The 17,782-nt window shown below is 38.4% G+C and overlaps 1 protein-coding gene across 4 annotated transcripts in view; it reads right to left on the bottom strand.

Annotated features, from left to right (window-relative positions):
• Positions 1-468: 468 nt before the first annotated feature.
• Positions 469-17,782, bottom strand: part of LOC131552566 (cadherin-2-like) — a 74,362-nt gene continuing 57,048 nt past the window's right edge. For all 4 annotated transcript variants that reach the window (XM_058796426.1, XM_058796433.1, XM_058796438.1 and 1 more), the window contains 7 exons: positions 16,683-16,936; positions 16,307-16,449; positions 14,731-14,964; positions 12,825-13,058; positions 12,218-12,357; positions 5,051-5,212; positions 469-1,291 (listed from right to left, as the gene is read on the bottom strand). In XM_058796426.1, coding sequence (XP_058652409.1) covers positions 1,085-1,291; positions 5,051-5,212; positions 12,218-12,357; positions 12,825-13,058; positions 14,731-14,964; positions 16,307-16,449; positions 16,683-16,936 — 1,374 coding nt within the window. In that variant the 3' untranslated portion in view covers positions 469-1,084. The remainder of the gene's footprint in view (positions 1,292-5,050; positions 5,213-12,217; positions 12,358-12,824; positions 13,059-14,730; positions 14,965-16,306; positions 16,450-16,682; positions 16,937-17,782) is intronic.

Genomic DNA, 17,782 nt, shown 5'->3' with positions numbered 1-17,782 from the left:
TATAGCTCATAGCGCCTCTTGAAGACGTATCATCTGAAAAGCGCAGCGAATGTACCCGGAGCAATGTATTCCAGGTTTTGCAGAAATATATGCAGAGTCACGTATTTCCAGTGAGCCTGGGTTGTGATTTTTGTAAGAATTTGATTACTTTAATATCAAATTGCAGTGTGTAACATCTTTCACAAAACAGTTTATCCTGGTCTCTTGTCATCATTTCTAGAAAACAATTTGCATATATTTTAAACTAGTAAATGATTACGAGGAAATAAAACTGCTGTTAAAATACAGATGCTTGTTAAGATGTCCTGAGAAGTTCAGAATCAAATTGTTTAGATAAAGCCTGCATGTTTTCACATACTCCATCAAAGAAAAATGTACACACTCGAGCAAAACTAATTTCCACGTACACATTTAAAAATCCATTCTCATATAAACCGTCCCACTGAACAGAATGCAGCAATTCAGATGTCATTCAGAAATACATTCTATTTGTTTAATGCATAAAGCACATTTTCTTTACTGTGTAGCAACAGCATGTGTACAATGCAACAGTAATTAATGTAGGAAAGTTACAAATGTTTAAGTTATATCTCTTTTTTATTTCAAACTATGTGCATATGTTAAATTGTTGTTGAACAAAATATTTTACTTAAGAATCTAGTGAACTGCATAGTGTACACTTTGTCTGTTCTGCCAGCGAATCTTCACTTTGTGACAAAAATGAGTTAAATATTTTTTTTGAAATACAGTTTGTAACCAAAAGAGAAAAGCATGATCATTTGTTTCATAGCTGAACACATCCTGAAGTCTCAAAATCACTCCTCAAGTCAGTATAATTAAAGCCTTGAACATAAATCAATCAGATCACAAAAATGTACAAAAAGGCACATTAAATCCCTGTGCTTCTATATTGTAAAGTTCAAGTGTAGCCGAGCATGTATCATACTCTACAATCTATGTACTATTACTTTAAGCCTGGACATTTAGCCTTGGAAACTTGTGTTTGCTTGTATTGATACATATAAACCCATATCTGCATCTGTGAAACGAGGAACAAAGCCGTGGCGCTCCTTCTGCTTGTCTTTCACTCGTCTGTTCCACTATACATGTCAGCTAGTTTGGTGAAGCGAGGACCCCAGTCGTGGAGGTAATCGTAATCCTGGTCTCCATCACTGCTAGAGGAGTTGATGGAACTGAGCGATCCTGCAGTAGATCCGTTACCTTCGTAGTCGAACACTAAGAGGGAGTCGTACGGTGGAGCAGTAGGATCATTATCAGCAGCCCTCAGACCCTGCAAAGACAATCAGGCACCATGTTTTCAGGGAGCATGCATGTCCCAGCCACAATACAGAACAACATTACACACACCAAATAAACAAATAAAAACTACCCTAATATTACTCAACATGTAATTGAAAACAGGTTCTCACATTTAGCTTCCATTAAGTCAAAATCATTTTCTTATCTATAATAATAACATATTTAATAGGTTAGGGTGCATTTAACCTGAGGTTCTCCAACAAAACTGACCAGCCTAGCATTGCTGTCTTTAGGTCAGGAGCTAATCATAACTATAGACATTAACAGACTTACACACAACGTGGGTGAAAACAGAATAATTCTTGTCTCTAAAAGCATTTCTCTAGTCTAATTTAAAAAAATAATTTAGGCAAAAAAAAAAAAGGTATTTAAAAGGAAAAAGATAAAAATCTAGGTACGGTCACCATTTTTATTGCATTCACTCAACCTATCACTGATAAGATGAAGTGATCTCCATCTTTCTAGGTCAGGCTTTACATTATGTAACATCATCTGAAAAATGCATTTGCTTTAACCACAGACCTTGACAAGTTATCAGGTAAATGTATCAAAAAACATTTTCACAAGTAGCAGTCATTTTTGCCTTGAAAATGGGCTAGATTTTTATGATAGAAGTCAGCGGATAATCTAAGAGAAACACTGTAGATAAAATAATTCATATTCATAGAAGCAAATATAGCATTTAAGAACTTATATGCGTTTGTTATGAATGAATTCAAGTATAGATGCCAAGCCTGCGAGCCTGTGCTTACATTTTACTCTATGCTACACAGTATTACACTGTATTTTAGATTTTTACACATTTACCACAGATTCTTGAGACACGGGACAAAACATGTCCAGCAATCGTAACTGCTATTAGGTTTAAAAATGAAAATATTTTCAATTGTAAATGTTATGGGGGATTAATAATAGAATGTATTTAACACAATTATCCCCTTCAATTTAATTTGATCGTTATTATATCAAATTATCTTCTCACTACATCTAAAACTGTGTCCACAGAGAAGGATTCAATCATTCATATGCTATAAAATGGATAAAAATGTTTTTAATGGTGAAAAAGAATTATCAAAAGTAACACTTAATAATATCTCATATGAAAGCAAGGTTGTTTTTCAGTGACACTGAATCAGGGAATATCAGGGGCAGCTGTCGCTCTAAAGGACCCCCTCGCCACAGTCGTCCTCTGCAGAGTACATCACTGTCAGACAGGCTCTGGTCAGTTTTATAGTTTTAGAATATTTAAAATCCTAATGTTAATATTTCTTGGTCACAACCATGATATGTCAACACCATCTTCCAATTTCTGAGGAAATTATGTGAAATGTTTAGAACAGTAGTTCTTAAAACTTTTTATGCCAAGTACCACCTCAGAAAATATTTGGCTCTCCAAGTACCACCATAATGACCAACATTAAAATACAGCAGTGTAGTAGGTCTATCTATCCAGATACAGCTCTGCACAGTTCAAAAACCAGGCAGTTTTATTCCTAATAAGAATATTTGTTGTTGTCAGCCACTTTAATGTTGTAAATACAGTTTGAACATTAACACTGCACTGTGCTTACATACAGGTAAATAAAAAAAATTAAATAATGATTAAATTAAAATTACCTAAAAGTTAAATAAAAACTGTTCTGTACTTAAATAAAAAACAAAACAAAGATGAAATTAAAATGTATTTGTGTTTTAACATTAAATTATATTTAATTTAGTGATTCCTCTGCGTACCACTAGAGGGAGCCTGAGTACCACACTTTGAAAACCACTGGTTTAGATCAATTTATTCTCTCGATGCAGGTTCTATTAGCAACAACAAAATAATCTGCCAGTGGGGTAAGAAAAATAATCTTATGTCAAACAGAAAACAAGATTATTTTTCTTACCCCATTGGCAGATTATTTTGCTTGTTTCAAGCAAAACAAGACAATAATTTTTACTTGTCTAGAAAATCTTTATTGATTTAAGAATTTTTCGATATTTTGGCTGGAAACAAGACTAAAAATCTAAGTAAGAAAAGCATTTTTTGCAGTGTGGCTACTACATGAACTCCATTTGTTTTGTGAAATAAATGCCAAATTTTTCAACACCTTCAGATGTCTGTCCGAATAATGCATAAATACTAAATATGTGACCTTTTATACCTTTCATTGCTTTTATGGACTGACAGTCATCACTTCTAGCAGAGTTAGGGCTGAGGGAACACATAGCACTGGGAAAAACATATATCTATACATAATACAGTCCGTTTGTATTCTGATCATATGTGTTCTGATCATTTTTGGATCATTTGTTAAGATGTTTAAAAGTGAATATTAAGATCCTGGTGAATGTAAATGGATAGAGGTAACAACTAATTGTTTTATTTGTTCATTTAACTGTTTTTAAAAGTTACCTTGTTACTACAGCAGATGCTCAGCAGACATATTGTTCTGAGATGAGATAAATTAGATCATTTGTGTTCCAATGATATATCAAAATACTTAAATGTGACTCTTGAATAAAAGCTTTATAAACGATAACATACTCACTGTTTGTTGTGTTTGTTTTAAAACAGTAATTGATTGATCCAATGTACTTGATAGTTAAAAAAAACACAAATTCAGGTTTTCGTCACCACCGTCAGATCTATCAACTCCATCAGATCTGTCACCTACATCAGATGAATATTTTGATAATATTTCATTATGATATTTTATATTTGTTGAGGAATTGTTGGTCACATGTGAAAGTGTAATCTGTCTCCTAACACGAGAATGTGTTTTGAAATGTTAAAAACATCTTGATTGCTATTAAAGACAAGTTAAAGTTATATTACACAGTCCAAGGTAAAAAAGCACATTTTGATAAAAAAAATAGAAAAGTTGTATTAAAGCATAGCTAAGTAGCTTTGTTCATACAAGATACATAAATGTAGTTTAATTTGTCTGAGTACAAGGTTTTATTTTTCAATTTTGCACCCTGTTTTGTCCCACTTCTCAAGAATCAGCGTTAACAGTATTATTTATATAAATGAATCATGTTATATTACCATAAAATAGTGGTTTATCTTACATTGGGGCATTAAAAGTTGTCAAGCCTGTTTAATACACAGTTTTATATGTATAATGTCAATATTGTCACATCAATTAAAATCATGGGAACCAATAAATACAATGATCTTAGAACAGTTTCTTATTTTGTGGATATTTTTCAGCATGTCGTGCAGGGCTCTAGATGGGAATAACGAATAAGTACTGACATGACCTGCTGAAATGCATCAGTGAATTATTAAAAGTAAGTTTCAAACCTTTTATTTGTAAACTGGCTAGTACTGTACAATAAAAAGTAAGCAAACTTCGAGCACTGCTGCCACTGTAATATTTCACTGTAAGTTACAGTAGTTAAATAGCTGGAACATTAAGCATTTATATGATTAATAATTATCAAGATTAAGTGTTATTGTTGTTATTAATAGAAGTAATTAATTTTATTATTTTATCTTAATTTCAATTCCAGCTTTTTCGAGCAATAGTATTAACCATCCCTTTGCGCCACCTGGTGGTGATTTTGCAAAAGAGTTTCACATGTGACCGGGTTGTTTTTACTTTACTGCAAGCATTGTGCTTGACTACCTACTGTATATATTCCTGGAGCATATGCAACATTTATCAGCACATTAGTACTACCTGCTGTATTTTCTTCTTTTAAACATTGATTTTTTCCAGTATTTTGTTTGATACTTCACCTCGCTGATGAAGTCTCCAATATCTCCAGGATGAGGTGCGGTGGATCTGACGGGGTAATGGGGCTCAGGGTGCAGGGGTCTCTCATCCATCCGACGGATGCCGAGGCCCTTGAAGCCATCAGCCTCTATATCTGGCTGCTGCAGCTGGCTCAGGTCATAGTCCTGTTTGCAAACACACACACAAAGCTGCAGAAATATGCTGCATTCAACAAGAATAAAAACACTGTTAGCATTTATAAAACTTCTATTGTCATACGCTGATATTTACAAAGATCTTTTGCTCTTTACTGATGTGTCAGACACAGCAGTTTTGAGTCAATGACAATAACAGTAAAATGTTATTGAATATGAGTCATATTTTAACAGCGACTGAGAAACGATTGTCGACCTGTGATAGTGAGTTATTGGCCATTTTGTTTAGTTGGTGACATAGGCGACATGTCCCCATCACTTTTTGCCAAAAATCGATTCTGTCCCCACCACTTTTTTTAAAAACCGTTGAAACAATATAGCATACTTAACGCAAAGTAAAATTATTTCCAATCTGTCTCCAGTCATTCTTCATAATTTACTTCATTCATGTAACACAAAATGTATTTGCGCCCGTCAGACAGGCCTTTTCTCCTGTTGTTGACCTCCTGCTGTAAACCCGGTCACAAACATATCAGCATTTCTGCAATGAAGTAAACAGAATTCTTTATATTTACACATTTAGACTAAATATACCACTCTCATCAGTTAAGGTACGCACACAAATTACATAATGTAATTATTGAGAAGTTTAAAGAAATTATGTTAACAAAGTGTATTAACAAAGATATGACAGAGTTTTGGTCCACATTATCTTTAAGTGTCTGGCATTAATATCTGAATTCACAGTTATTCAGTTTTGTTGAATGAGGTAAACATGTTGATGATGGGATAATACGGTGAATGTAGATTTATATATGCATCCAATTGCAGTTGTTAGTGAAGGTTGCACTAAAATGTTGCAATGACAAAATACTGCACTAGATTCAAAGTTCATTTTTATGATATATATTACAATAAAGTAATAATTTTAAAAGATGTTTACTGTGACCGACCATAAAACACAATTTTTCACAGACTTTTCCAAACCATTTTCAAAAACTAATTATTGATGATTTTAAAGGGCTACTAATGACGCATCAAGTTAAATACAAGCTAAATATAGGTGTGAACGGAGTCTAAAGCGTTTTGAGCACTTCCAGAGGTAGTTAAAAACACATCAGACCGGATTGCGCTCGTAGTGTTGAACTCATGTGGTCGAATGCGTTCGATCAGCCGCTAAACTCTCAGCTGATTTACCTAATTCTTAAACATCACGATGTTCATTTCCTTTCCGTTAACCAACAAAATTAGAATGTTAAATTAGGTTTACATTAAATTACAATGGAAAAGAGTGCGACCCGTTAAAAATAAATGTTTTTCTTTTCAGTGGTTTAGTTCTGCATGCATATAAACAACAGGAGAAAACAGAGAAAAACAATAAAACGACAGAAATTGGAATAAAATAAATAGGCTTACATGAAATATGTTTCAGTTTCAGAAATATGTTTAGGACTATATCTGTGATTGCCCTCGAGCCTGTCTCATGCACACACCATATCATTTATAACATTGCCTATGTTGTTTATAATGAATTCCATTATAATTTGTGTTTTATTTTACATTTACATTTAGTCATTTAGCAGACGCTTTTATCCAAAGCAACTTACAAATGAGGACAGTAGAAACAATTAAAATCAACAAAAGAGCAATGATATGCAAGTGGGGGGGCATCGCGTGGTGGGGATTTTTTTTTTTTTTTTTAATGGTTAATGGACTCCTTTTCTAATGGTTAAATTAAATTTTATTAATCAAAAAGCATGTCTAATTAATTAAAATCATGAAACTTAAACAATTTAACATCAATATATTAAAAGTTTAACAAAAATTACGTTTAGGGCCCTATGAAAGGTTTTATTTTTTCCAACATTAGGATTTATTGTTACCAAATTCTGTTTTAGCATGTCTAATTATTTGAAAGCATAAAAACAAGTTTAATTTATTCTTACAATAGCCTCATGATTTTTTGCTCAGAAATTCTGTGTTGTGTATTTACATTTTTCTACACGTTCTTCTGGCTGGGAAAGGAGTCTGAGGAGCCTCGTATTCACGGTGTTGGATTTGCAGTGAGGAACTCCATGCTGTCCTCAATTGAGCCACCTTCTGGAGGTACACCCAGAATCCTCTCTCTTCGTCTCTCTACCTCTTCAGGCCCAGTCAATATCCTGAGCATCTATGCTCCAACACTCTGCTCCCCAGCTGAGATAAAGGACGAATTTTATGAAGACCTGGAGACCACCATCAAAGAGACCCCTACCACAGAACACCTGTTCCTACTTGGGGACTTCAATGCCCGGATCGGAGCCGACCATAACTCTTGGCCCCGTTGCATCGGCCACTTTGGCATTGGCAAGCTTAACGAAAATGGACAGAGACTGTTAGAACTTTGTTCGTACTATGACCTGTGCATTTCAAACACGTTCTTCTCAACTAAACCCTGCCACCGAGTGTCCTGGCGTCACCCCAGATCCTGTCACTGGCATCAGCTGGATCTAGTTATTACCAGAAGATCCCTGCTGAACTGCGTTCTCACTACCCGCAGCTATCATAGCGCCGACTGTGACACTGACCACTCACTGGTTGGGAGTAAGGTGCGTCTTTATCCAAAGCGGATCCATAACTCCAAGCAGAAAGGACGGCCACGTATCAACACAGCCCTGACATTACTCCCAGAAGTTTGCACACGCTTTGCCAGTGCCATTGAAGAGGCCCTTAAGGACTGCCCAGACAACAGCGCTGAAGAGAGATGGAGCCACATTCGTGACGCCATCTTCAACTCGCCATGACAACCTTCGGCAAGCGGGTGAAGAAAAATCCAGACTGGTTTGAAGCAGGAATAATCGAACTTGAGCCAGCCATCACAGCTAAACGTACAGCTTTGATGGACTACAAGCGCATGCCTTCAGAGAAGGCATTAGCTGCACTCCGGAAGACCAGAAATGACGCCCAGCGGATTGCCAGGAAATGCGCTAACGATTATTGGCTGAACCTCTGTCAGAGCATTCAGCTGTCTGCAGACTGTGGGAACATCCGCGCCATGTACGAGGGCTTGAAAAAAGCATTTGGCCCAAGTACCATCAAGATTGCTCCCCTGAAGTCCGCTACAGGCGACGTCATTACAGACCGCAGTAAGCAGATGGAGAGATGGGTGGAGCACTACCAGCAGCTATACTCGAGGGAGAACGTTGTCACCGACACTGTATTGGAGAGTATTACCCCCTTGCCCGAGATGAAAGAACTCGATGCTTTGCCCACTGTATACGAGCTCAGCAAGGCCATTGACTCTTTAGCATGTGGCAAAGCTCCAGGCAGTGACGGCATTCCCCCAGAGGTCATTAAGGCTGGCCTGAAGAGTGTCCTCCTTGACCACCTCCATGAACTCTTACTTCAGTGTTGGGAGGAGGGAAAAGTTCCTCAGGAAATGCGAGATGCCAACATCATTACACTCTACAAGAACAAAGGAGACCGCAGTGACTGCAACAACTATCGCGGCATCTCCTTGCTGAGCATTGTGGGAAAGGTCTTCGCCCGTGTAGCTTTGAACAGACTCCAAGTGCTGGCTGAACGCGTCTATCCAGAGGCGCAGTGCGGCTTCAGATCCCAGAGATCAACGATCGACATGATCTTCTCTCTGAGACAGCTGCAGGAGAAGTGCCGGGAGCAGAGACAGCCACTTTACATAGCCTTTATCGACCTGACCAAGGCCTTTGACTTGGTCAGCAGGAAAGGCCTCTTTACCTTACTGCACAGGATCGGATGTCCCCCCAAGCTTCTGAAGATGGTCACGTCCTTCCATGATGAAATGAAAGGTACCGTCCAGTACGATGGCTTATCTTCGGAACCTTTTCCGATTCGTAGCGGTGTGAAGCAAGGCTGTGTTCTCGCTCCGACCCTCTTCGGCATCTTTTTCTCCCTGCTGCTGTGCCATGCCTTCAGTCAGTCAGAAGATGGTGTCTTCATTCGCACTAGGAGCGATGGTAACCTTTTCAATCTTGCACGTCTGCGCGCAAAGACCAAGGTGCGCAGGGTCCTGATTAAGTCAAGTCAAGTCAAGTCACCTTTATTTATATAGCGCTTTTACAATACAGATTGTGTCAAAGCACTTAACAGTATCAAATTGGAGGATAGAGTGTCAGTAATGTATAATGATAAGATTAAACACTCAATTTTCAGTTAAAGGCATTTCATTATTGAATTCAGAGATGTCATTGTCTAGCTCAGTTTAGTTTAAATAGTATATGTGCAATCAAATCGGCGATAATCGCTAGAAATTAAGTGTCAGATCCAGCTGACACTTAATTTCAGAGAGATGCTGTTTGCTGATGACGCCGCCCTGACTGCCCATACCGAGGAAGCACTGCAGTGTCTCATCAGTAGCTTCGCTCGTGCTTCTGATGAGTTTGGGCTGACCATTAGCCTGAAGAAAACAAATGTCATGGGCCAGGATGTCAGTAGCACTCCTTGCATCTCCATCGGCGATCATACCCTCGAGGTAGTGGAGGACTTTATATATCTTGGCTCCACTATCTCCAGCAACCTCTCTTTGGACAATGAGTTGAACATCAGAATCGGCAAGGCATCAATAGCAATGGCCCGCCTGACCAAGAGAGTGTGGAACAACAGTATGCTCACCATCAACACCAAGATGAAAGTGTACCAGGCCAGTGTCCTTAGCACTCTTCTTTATGGCAGCGAGACGTGGACTATGTACATCTGGCAAGAACGCAGACTTAACTCTTTCCATCTGCGCTGCCTAAGGAGGATTCTGGGCATCACCTGGCAGGACCATGTTCCAAACACTGAAGTGCTGGCCCAGGCAAAAATATTCAGCATGCACGCACTTCTTTCACAAAGACGCCTACGCTGGCTCGGCCATGTCTGCCGAATGCAGGATGGCCGGATTCCTAAGGACATCATGTATGGTGAGCTTGCCTCTGGCACCAGACCAACAGGCAGACCAGTGCTCCGGTATAAAGACGTCTGCAAGCGTGATCTGAAAGCCGGCAGCCTGAATCCCGCAGACTTGGAAGCTGCCACCGCAGATCGTGTCAGCTGGCGGCTCACCGTAAGGACCAGCATAAAACTGAGCGAGAGAAAGAGAGAGGACCAGTGGGAGGAGAAGAGGCAGCGTAGACGGCAGAGAGCAGAGGCAGTGTCCACAGAAGCAGAAGCAGTCTCAGGCTTCATCTGTGGTAACTGCAACAGACTCTGCCGCTCTCGTATCGGACTCTTCAGCCACAGCAGGCACTGCAATTCAACAACAGACTGACTTGGGCGCAGATACTCCATTGTCTCCCGAGACAGAAGGATGCCAGAGATTTACATTTTTGAAGGGATAAAACTTAATTTCAAGTAATGAAAATTAAACAAATAAAATTTTTTGGAAAATAAAGTACAATTTTAAAATTTCAATTAAAACATTGAAGAAATATTATATGATTATTCCTTATAAATAAGGTTTTAATAATTTCAGTAGTAGTAGTAGCAGCCTATTAAGTACATTCTACTGAACAATAGTAATGTTTTTCTGCCACGTCTTCAAGTTAAACCAAACTTTTATTTTGATGTGTTGCCGTGAATACCTTCCATGTGTACATGATATGAGGATAGTTTTACTCAAATGAAACGGTCAAATGCTCATGAAGCTCAGAGCAGTTCTGGAGATGTTGTTCATGTATTTATGTCCTCATTTAGTGAGATGGCAGACGTTAATATCACTGCAAGCGTCACGCGGGCTTCAGTATGAGTAGTAAACAAAACCGCGCGTCTGCACCACTCATAACACAGAGACACGGAGAATTCATATTTAAATAGTAGTTTTGCGGCTTAATATTTACAAATACTAGTGGGACTGTGTGTGTGTGTGTTGGAACTCCGCTGTGCGCGATACAGAGAGCGCGACCATGTAACGTAGAGACAGAAATGACATGCCGTCGTGTAAATAAGATAAATAACATGAGGCTATTTAGTTTGTTTAATAAAAGAACAAGGTATAGACCTGTTCTATAGGAAAGGTAACTTTAAATGACTTCTGTTGTGATCTGGTGCTATAGAGAAAATGTAATTAAATAAAAATAACTAGGCGGGCCGCCCCCTAACATAATAGCAGGGGAAACACTAATTGTTTCTCATTCCCATGGCACCTCAGTGATAAAACCATGCACTCGGATGTTGATTTATTTACAGTGGAGCAGTGAGTTTTGTGATTCTCTGAATGCTGCTCACGTAGTCACATGACCATCTGCAAATTGTCTGTAAATAAAGCCTGTTTAAACACCGCAAAACAGACGTGCTATAGTTGAAATAGTAAACAAAGCTGCTTAGTTTAGGTCTTAATGTATTTTTTATTGTATATAATAAATATTTTAAAATTGTATCGCATAGCTGCCATAATAACGGCCCATTTCAAATGTTTACATGTTTCTTCTTGTTGTTCTCAACAGCTCCACTCGCTGTGATGGAGTGATGATGAAATATTGTTCCTGCAAATTCCCTTCAGCATTTCAGTAATAAAAGTGTACATCTTTAAAATGTATGCTAATTACAGCGAAGTGCGAAAGGTAGTGTTCGGTGCTCAGCAGTGGTCATAAAAGACTGAAATAGTACATTTTAAATTGATCTTTTCTTGTAAACTCAGAGGTATGTGTTCAGACGTCAATTAAATTGTCATATGACCCTGGTGTTTGTCAAGAAATCGTAGGTCATTTTTACGCAAGTGGTGGGAGAAATACACTGACATTCTGGAATCAGCCATAAAATCATCAACTAACCCCTGTAAATCTTAAAAAAATACGTCCCCATGAGAAACAATTGCCATCCAAACAGGTCTTAAATTGCACTGTGAAGAGAGCTGATGACATTTAAAATAAACCTGCCTTCCTTTATTATACTAATGCTGAAGGGTCCGCTCTGGTGTCTATCTTTACTGGACAATCTAAAAAAGGGGGCAAAATATTTTTAATGAAAATCCTAAGATGACGTTTAGCTTGTAATAGACCAATACAAGCTAAAGTTAGAGTTAGGGTTCTTGGACAGTACCTGGTCTTCCTCCCCTCCTCCCTCTTCATCATATTTCAGGATGTTGTCTCTTATGTCCTCCTCTGGGTCGATCAGCAGCTGCTTGGCCAACCGTTCTTTATCTCTCCTTTTCATCCACATGACAAACAACAACACAAGGACTGCACAGAGAGAGTTATTATTACGAATATAAAAATAATAGTTTTCCACATCAGCACTGATTTCTGAAAGCGTTGATCTCAAGAAAGGTGTAATGCAGAAGCTCTCAGGTACCTTCCGGAAGTATTCGTTTCTGGCCCTTACTGTTATTATCATAAATGTGCAATAAGTGCAACTTTTACATGTTCAGATTTAATAAATCTTGTGTGCGGTTCCATAGGTTGCCATAGACTTCAAGAGCAGAAACAGAAGAACGCTGATACAATAGGTGCCTTTACAACTTTTGTGCTTGTCGCCTAATTAAAGGCCAAACAAACATTGTGATCATGTATAAATACTTTACCTTTTATATTTCCTTTTTGCATTACAGTAATGAGAATGACATTTTTTTAAAAGAAAAATATAATTTGAATTCTCTATATTGGAAGTAGCATGATCTGGATGAGATGGAGCTGTAAATGTGACTCACTGAGGAGGGTGATGACGCACAGCAGCAGGGTGATGATCGCTCCTGTGCCGAGTCCAGCGCTCATGAGGCGCTCCTGATCCGTGCAGTCGCCGTTATGATCACACGGACACACCTTCACTCGCAGATACGAGGTGTTGGACAGCGGCATGTCACCGGAGTCTGTGATTATAATGGGAATCTGATAGATTCCACTCTCCAGAAAGTCAATCTTAAGAGAGAGTTGTGCATATTCACCTGGGAAATGGATTAAACACTATTAAAGCAATACTTATTAAAGCATATGTATTTACCTGCAGGTGTGTTATCTGTGTTCTTGAATCAGTATGAAAAGAAGAAATTAGTTTTAGAAAATGTCTACACTGGAAGTATCCACAACACTGCGACAGTTTTTACAGTTTGGCGGTTTGACCGAAGAGCAATATTTATATCTTTTACTTTAGTGTGTCTGCAGTCACCTGCGTGTCACCAAAGCCTGTAGTTGGCGCTAGTGAGCATCCAGTATAATGTAACTTTTCAAGAGAAGTCAAGCTGTTAGGACTGTTCCAAAGCGAAATTTTAATCTCACATAATGTTTACTGATTTTACGGGTAAGCTAACTGTGAGGTGTCACTGCAAACTGTGTTTTTCAAGTGTTTATGTGTGTAATCGCTTAGTTAGTACAATTAATTAATTACCACACAAATAAATACGGCGCTCTCGCAGACGGTTCACACATGTGCAGGTACTGCAAGTGATGAACAAACACAATGTCCAACTGTCCTGAGCGCGTTCACAACAGCTCTGGCACAGACGCATGCGCAGAAGCGATCTGTAAGCAGACGCATCATTCATTATGCTGCGCATATTGGGACATTTTTTTTCATTTTATTTACTACTTACTTTTGTTTTAGTTAAGTTTAAATGTACAGAAATTTTGTATTAAGGGAACAGAATTACATTTAACTTTTGATTAAATTAAATTTAATTAAATTCACAATTACATTTAACTTACATTAAACTTTTGGTTTAAACCTCGCCCACATCTTGTTTTATCCAAATATAGATAAAAATGATTTTGCCATTGCAACAGATACAGATGTTGTCCGTGCTGCACACCCATGTTTACTGTCAGCCGTCCTGTTCCTGCTAGACATCGACTGATTACAAAGACTTCCAAATGAAGAATTAAAGCATTGTGGAGTTACTTTTCATCAGTTCCCTGATAAACTACTTAGAGGTGGGCCATGTGACCAGTATCTTGATTATGATTATGATTTTGATAGGAGTCATTTCAACCACAAATTTGTCTTGTCCAAATTTCAGCTTGTATTTTTTTTTAAATTATTTTATGTTTAAAACCATTTTTCACTGAACCTCTCCGCAAACCACATAGCAGCACTTTTGCAGCCCTAGAGCCCAACTGAAAACTCCTGTGTTGTAAGTTCTGCAAGCCTTTACCTCGGAAACTACGAGAGAAATGGAACATTATTTTGCGTTGGAGAGACACAACTTTACCTCCTCATTTCAAAGGTCTGCTAGCAACAGACCAGCTGTGAGCTAGAATCTAGACTTCAACAACAGTAAAATAGTTGAATTAGAATAGCAAAGTAATATTATTAGTATTATGCAAAATATATGGTTAAAAACTGATTTTATTTTAATAATCCAGAGACCAGAAACACCACGAGCTGGCTTTTGATGTAACATTCAAGTAGATTTAAAAATAAAATGCATAGCAATCCATTCAGATGTACTAAAAAACTAAAATTTTCAGTGCGTCAGAAAAGGAACGTGAAATCAACTGAAGATGTGCTGTGATGTGAACATTAGATTGAAAACCTCACTGCACACATCTGGTGTAGAAACTGTTCAAGAGGCCGATGAGATGCAGTTTTCTGCGTATTTCTGTTTGTGTGTATTCTCTCACCACTGAGACGCGTGATTGTCCAGTTCTTCCTGACATCGCTGGGTTGTAAAGGCAGCTCAAAGGAGAAGGGTCCAGCGTTGGGGTCCATGTCTGCATCCAGTGCTGTGATATTAATGCCGTTGTTCTCAGGTTTTTCACACATCTCTGCCTCTGGCGGGAACACCTCCGGAGCATTATCATTCATGTCCAGGAGAAGGATCTGCAGAGTCCCGGTGCTGCTGGCCGGAGGAATCCCTGGAGACCAAACAGACTCGTGATGAGCAACACTGAGAACAGGAACATCAACAAACTGCCAGCAAACTCAAGATACCATGTGTATCAAGATAAGGAGGATATGTATGGCAATATGGGTCAATGCTGAACTAAATTTATCCTCAGCAGTATTTAGTATAGTACTGAATATATAATGAATACACATCAGGGAATTAACTGGTTGAAACTGGTTCTTTAGTAAAAAACTCAGTTTCGATTGATAATTTTAATAAAACTGTCAATTTTTTTCCGAATTTCAAATATTTGTCCAATTTAAAATAAAAATTCACATTCAAATGCAAAATCGTTGCATTCGAATGTTAGTTGTGCATCACGCAGCCTTATTAGTGGCACACGACACGTGATGACGATGTAGGTGTTCTGCATTTAAATACTTTTGTTAGCATATCCAGTTAAAGTCACTGGATGCGGCGCTGCTGGTTGTTCATTCAAAATATTACAGAAAAAGAGAACATCAATGCAGAGAAGATCGTTTATGGCAAAACTGGAACCAAACCTTTCACACAGAACACATATTTATCGCATGTTCTAGAGGGACATCTATCAGAGTTGCACTCGCGTCTCGCACAAGAGAGCTGCATGATTAGAAAACCATGTAAAATTAATCTAAGTTGAAGGTAACACTTTATTTTAAGATGTCCTTGTTACACACGTTACGATGATACGATGATAGAACTTTAATAATTAGAATAACCAAGTATGAATGCATATGTCATGTTGACTGAACTGGTGGTGGTGCTTAAGATATTGTTTGTCATTTAGAGTTTCTATAAAAAAAAATTTAAAAAAAAGGGGAAAAAAATTGATAAGATAACAAAACTACTACGAATTCTACTACTAGTAACAATATAAAACGCACTATGGATTAATGAGCTGTTGGGTTCATGAATATTAATCACGTAGTCTGCGTTCGCTCGAATTGATTTGCTGAAATCAAAACAGGGACGATAATAGGTGAGCGCCAGCCAATGAGATTGTCGTTTGCGCATTAGCTCCGCCCACTACCAGAGAAACCGGCAGTTCTTAAAAGCTGAAGAATATCATTTACATGTAGCGCGTCAATTCTGCATGTTATGAAAGACTCTCTCTTTATTACAAAAATAAAATTTTAATAATATTATAATAAATTATAGTAACGCCGCATTTTATTGTCAGTAATGGTAATGTAACGGCGTTGTAACGGGGGAAACAGTGGAAACATCGGCTCTCCTCATTCCCACGTCATATAGACAGCCCTATAGCTGCACATAAAGAAATACACAAACACAAGAAAACAAATCATTTTGTCGGTCAGCAAACATACCGCTGTCAATGGCGAGGAACATAGCCGTGTAGATATTGTCTTGAACAAACGGAGACTCTCTGTCTAAAACAGTGATGGTTGTGATCCGTCCGCTCATGGGATCGATTCTCAGCCAGTTCGCAGGGTCAGACAGTGTGCTGTACCTAAGAAGAGTGTAAAAGTGTTAAAATCAAGGTTACATAAGGTTTATATTCATTGTCTTTTATATTACTGTTTTATACAAAAGTTAGTGTCAGTCCTTAAATACGATTGGTTGGACACATCTATAAGACACCAAATGATCTCTTAATAAAAGAGGTGTACAGGTCTTGATTGTCTCTCCAGAGTGTGTTGTTAATTCTCCTGACTGATATCTCATTCAGCGGTTTGTGTGCACCTGAGGCTCTGCTGCTCGAAGCGGTCTGGATCCTGAGCGGTGAAGGCCGTGATCTCAGACTCGGCCGGCATGCCCTCCTGCAGTCGGAGCACTTTAGGGTTGGGCTGGAAATACGGGCTCTCGTTGACATCCGTGACACGAATGGAGACGGTGGCCGTGGACTGACGGGGCAGACGGATGCCTTTGTCCAGAGGAACCTCATTTAGAGCCACCACCGTCAGCACAAATGATCTGTTGATCTCATAGTCAACGGGCTGAAATAAAGATGGAAAAGAAAGTGAAATAAATAAAATGAATAGTATGAATCAGTAATTCATATTATATTCTATTCTTGCCGTAGTTGAGTCACTTCTGAGAGTTTATGTCTAGCAGCTGACGCTCGTGCCATGGTTTGGTGTTTTGTGTCTGAGCGCATGGTTTTTCTAATTCCTGATCATGTGCTCTTGGTCTTGTCTTTTTGTAAGCAAACAGCAATCACACAAAAACATGAATTGTATCACTCACCATCTGTCCTTATTCTGTTAATGCTGTTTTTATGAAATGCTCTGCACACCCAGTGAAATGACCATTGGTTCCACTGTATATGGCTGGAATGTCAAGAAACTCTCTTTCGGTTTTGTGTACCTTGTCGTGTGCTCATAACTCTTAAGTGTGTTCAGCTCACGGCGTTGAGATCCTGACACTCGGTTCAGTGTTTCAGTGTTGGGATCCTGACATCCGTGATCTGTACACTTCTGTCACTTTGTTTGAACACATAATGAATTATGCTAAACTCACCATCCCTCACCTGATTATGCAATGATTGATATAATAATATTAATATTTTTTTCATTTACAAATTATGGTTCAGTACTGTTTTTTTTGTTTGTTTTTGTTTTAAAGTAAAGCACTATTTTAGTTTTCGTTCAGTATCCATTATAAATACTATCAGTTGATTCATCTCTATCGGTCAGTGTGGTCCAATCTAGCAAATCCACTATTGGTCGAGCCGTACAATCTTCAGCCATGTTCTGCTGTGAGGAACTTGTTCTGATCATTAACACACAGCAGCCGCAGGCAGCATCGTCTCTCAGCCGGTGTTTGCGCGCTCATATCAGGTG

This window comes from Onychostoma macrolepis, chromosome 02 (assembly GCF_012432095.1).
Source record: "Onychostoma macrolepis isolate SWU-2019 chromosome 02, ASM1243209v1, whole genome shotgun sequence".
NCBI classification, from domain to species: Eukaryota; Metazoa; Chordata; class Actinopteri; order Cypriniformes; family Cyprinidae; genus Onychostoma; species Onychostoma macrolepis.
The sequence above is the reverse complement of the archived record's forward strand: the minus strand, read 5'-3'. Positions and strand labels throughout refer to the sequence as shown.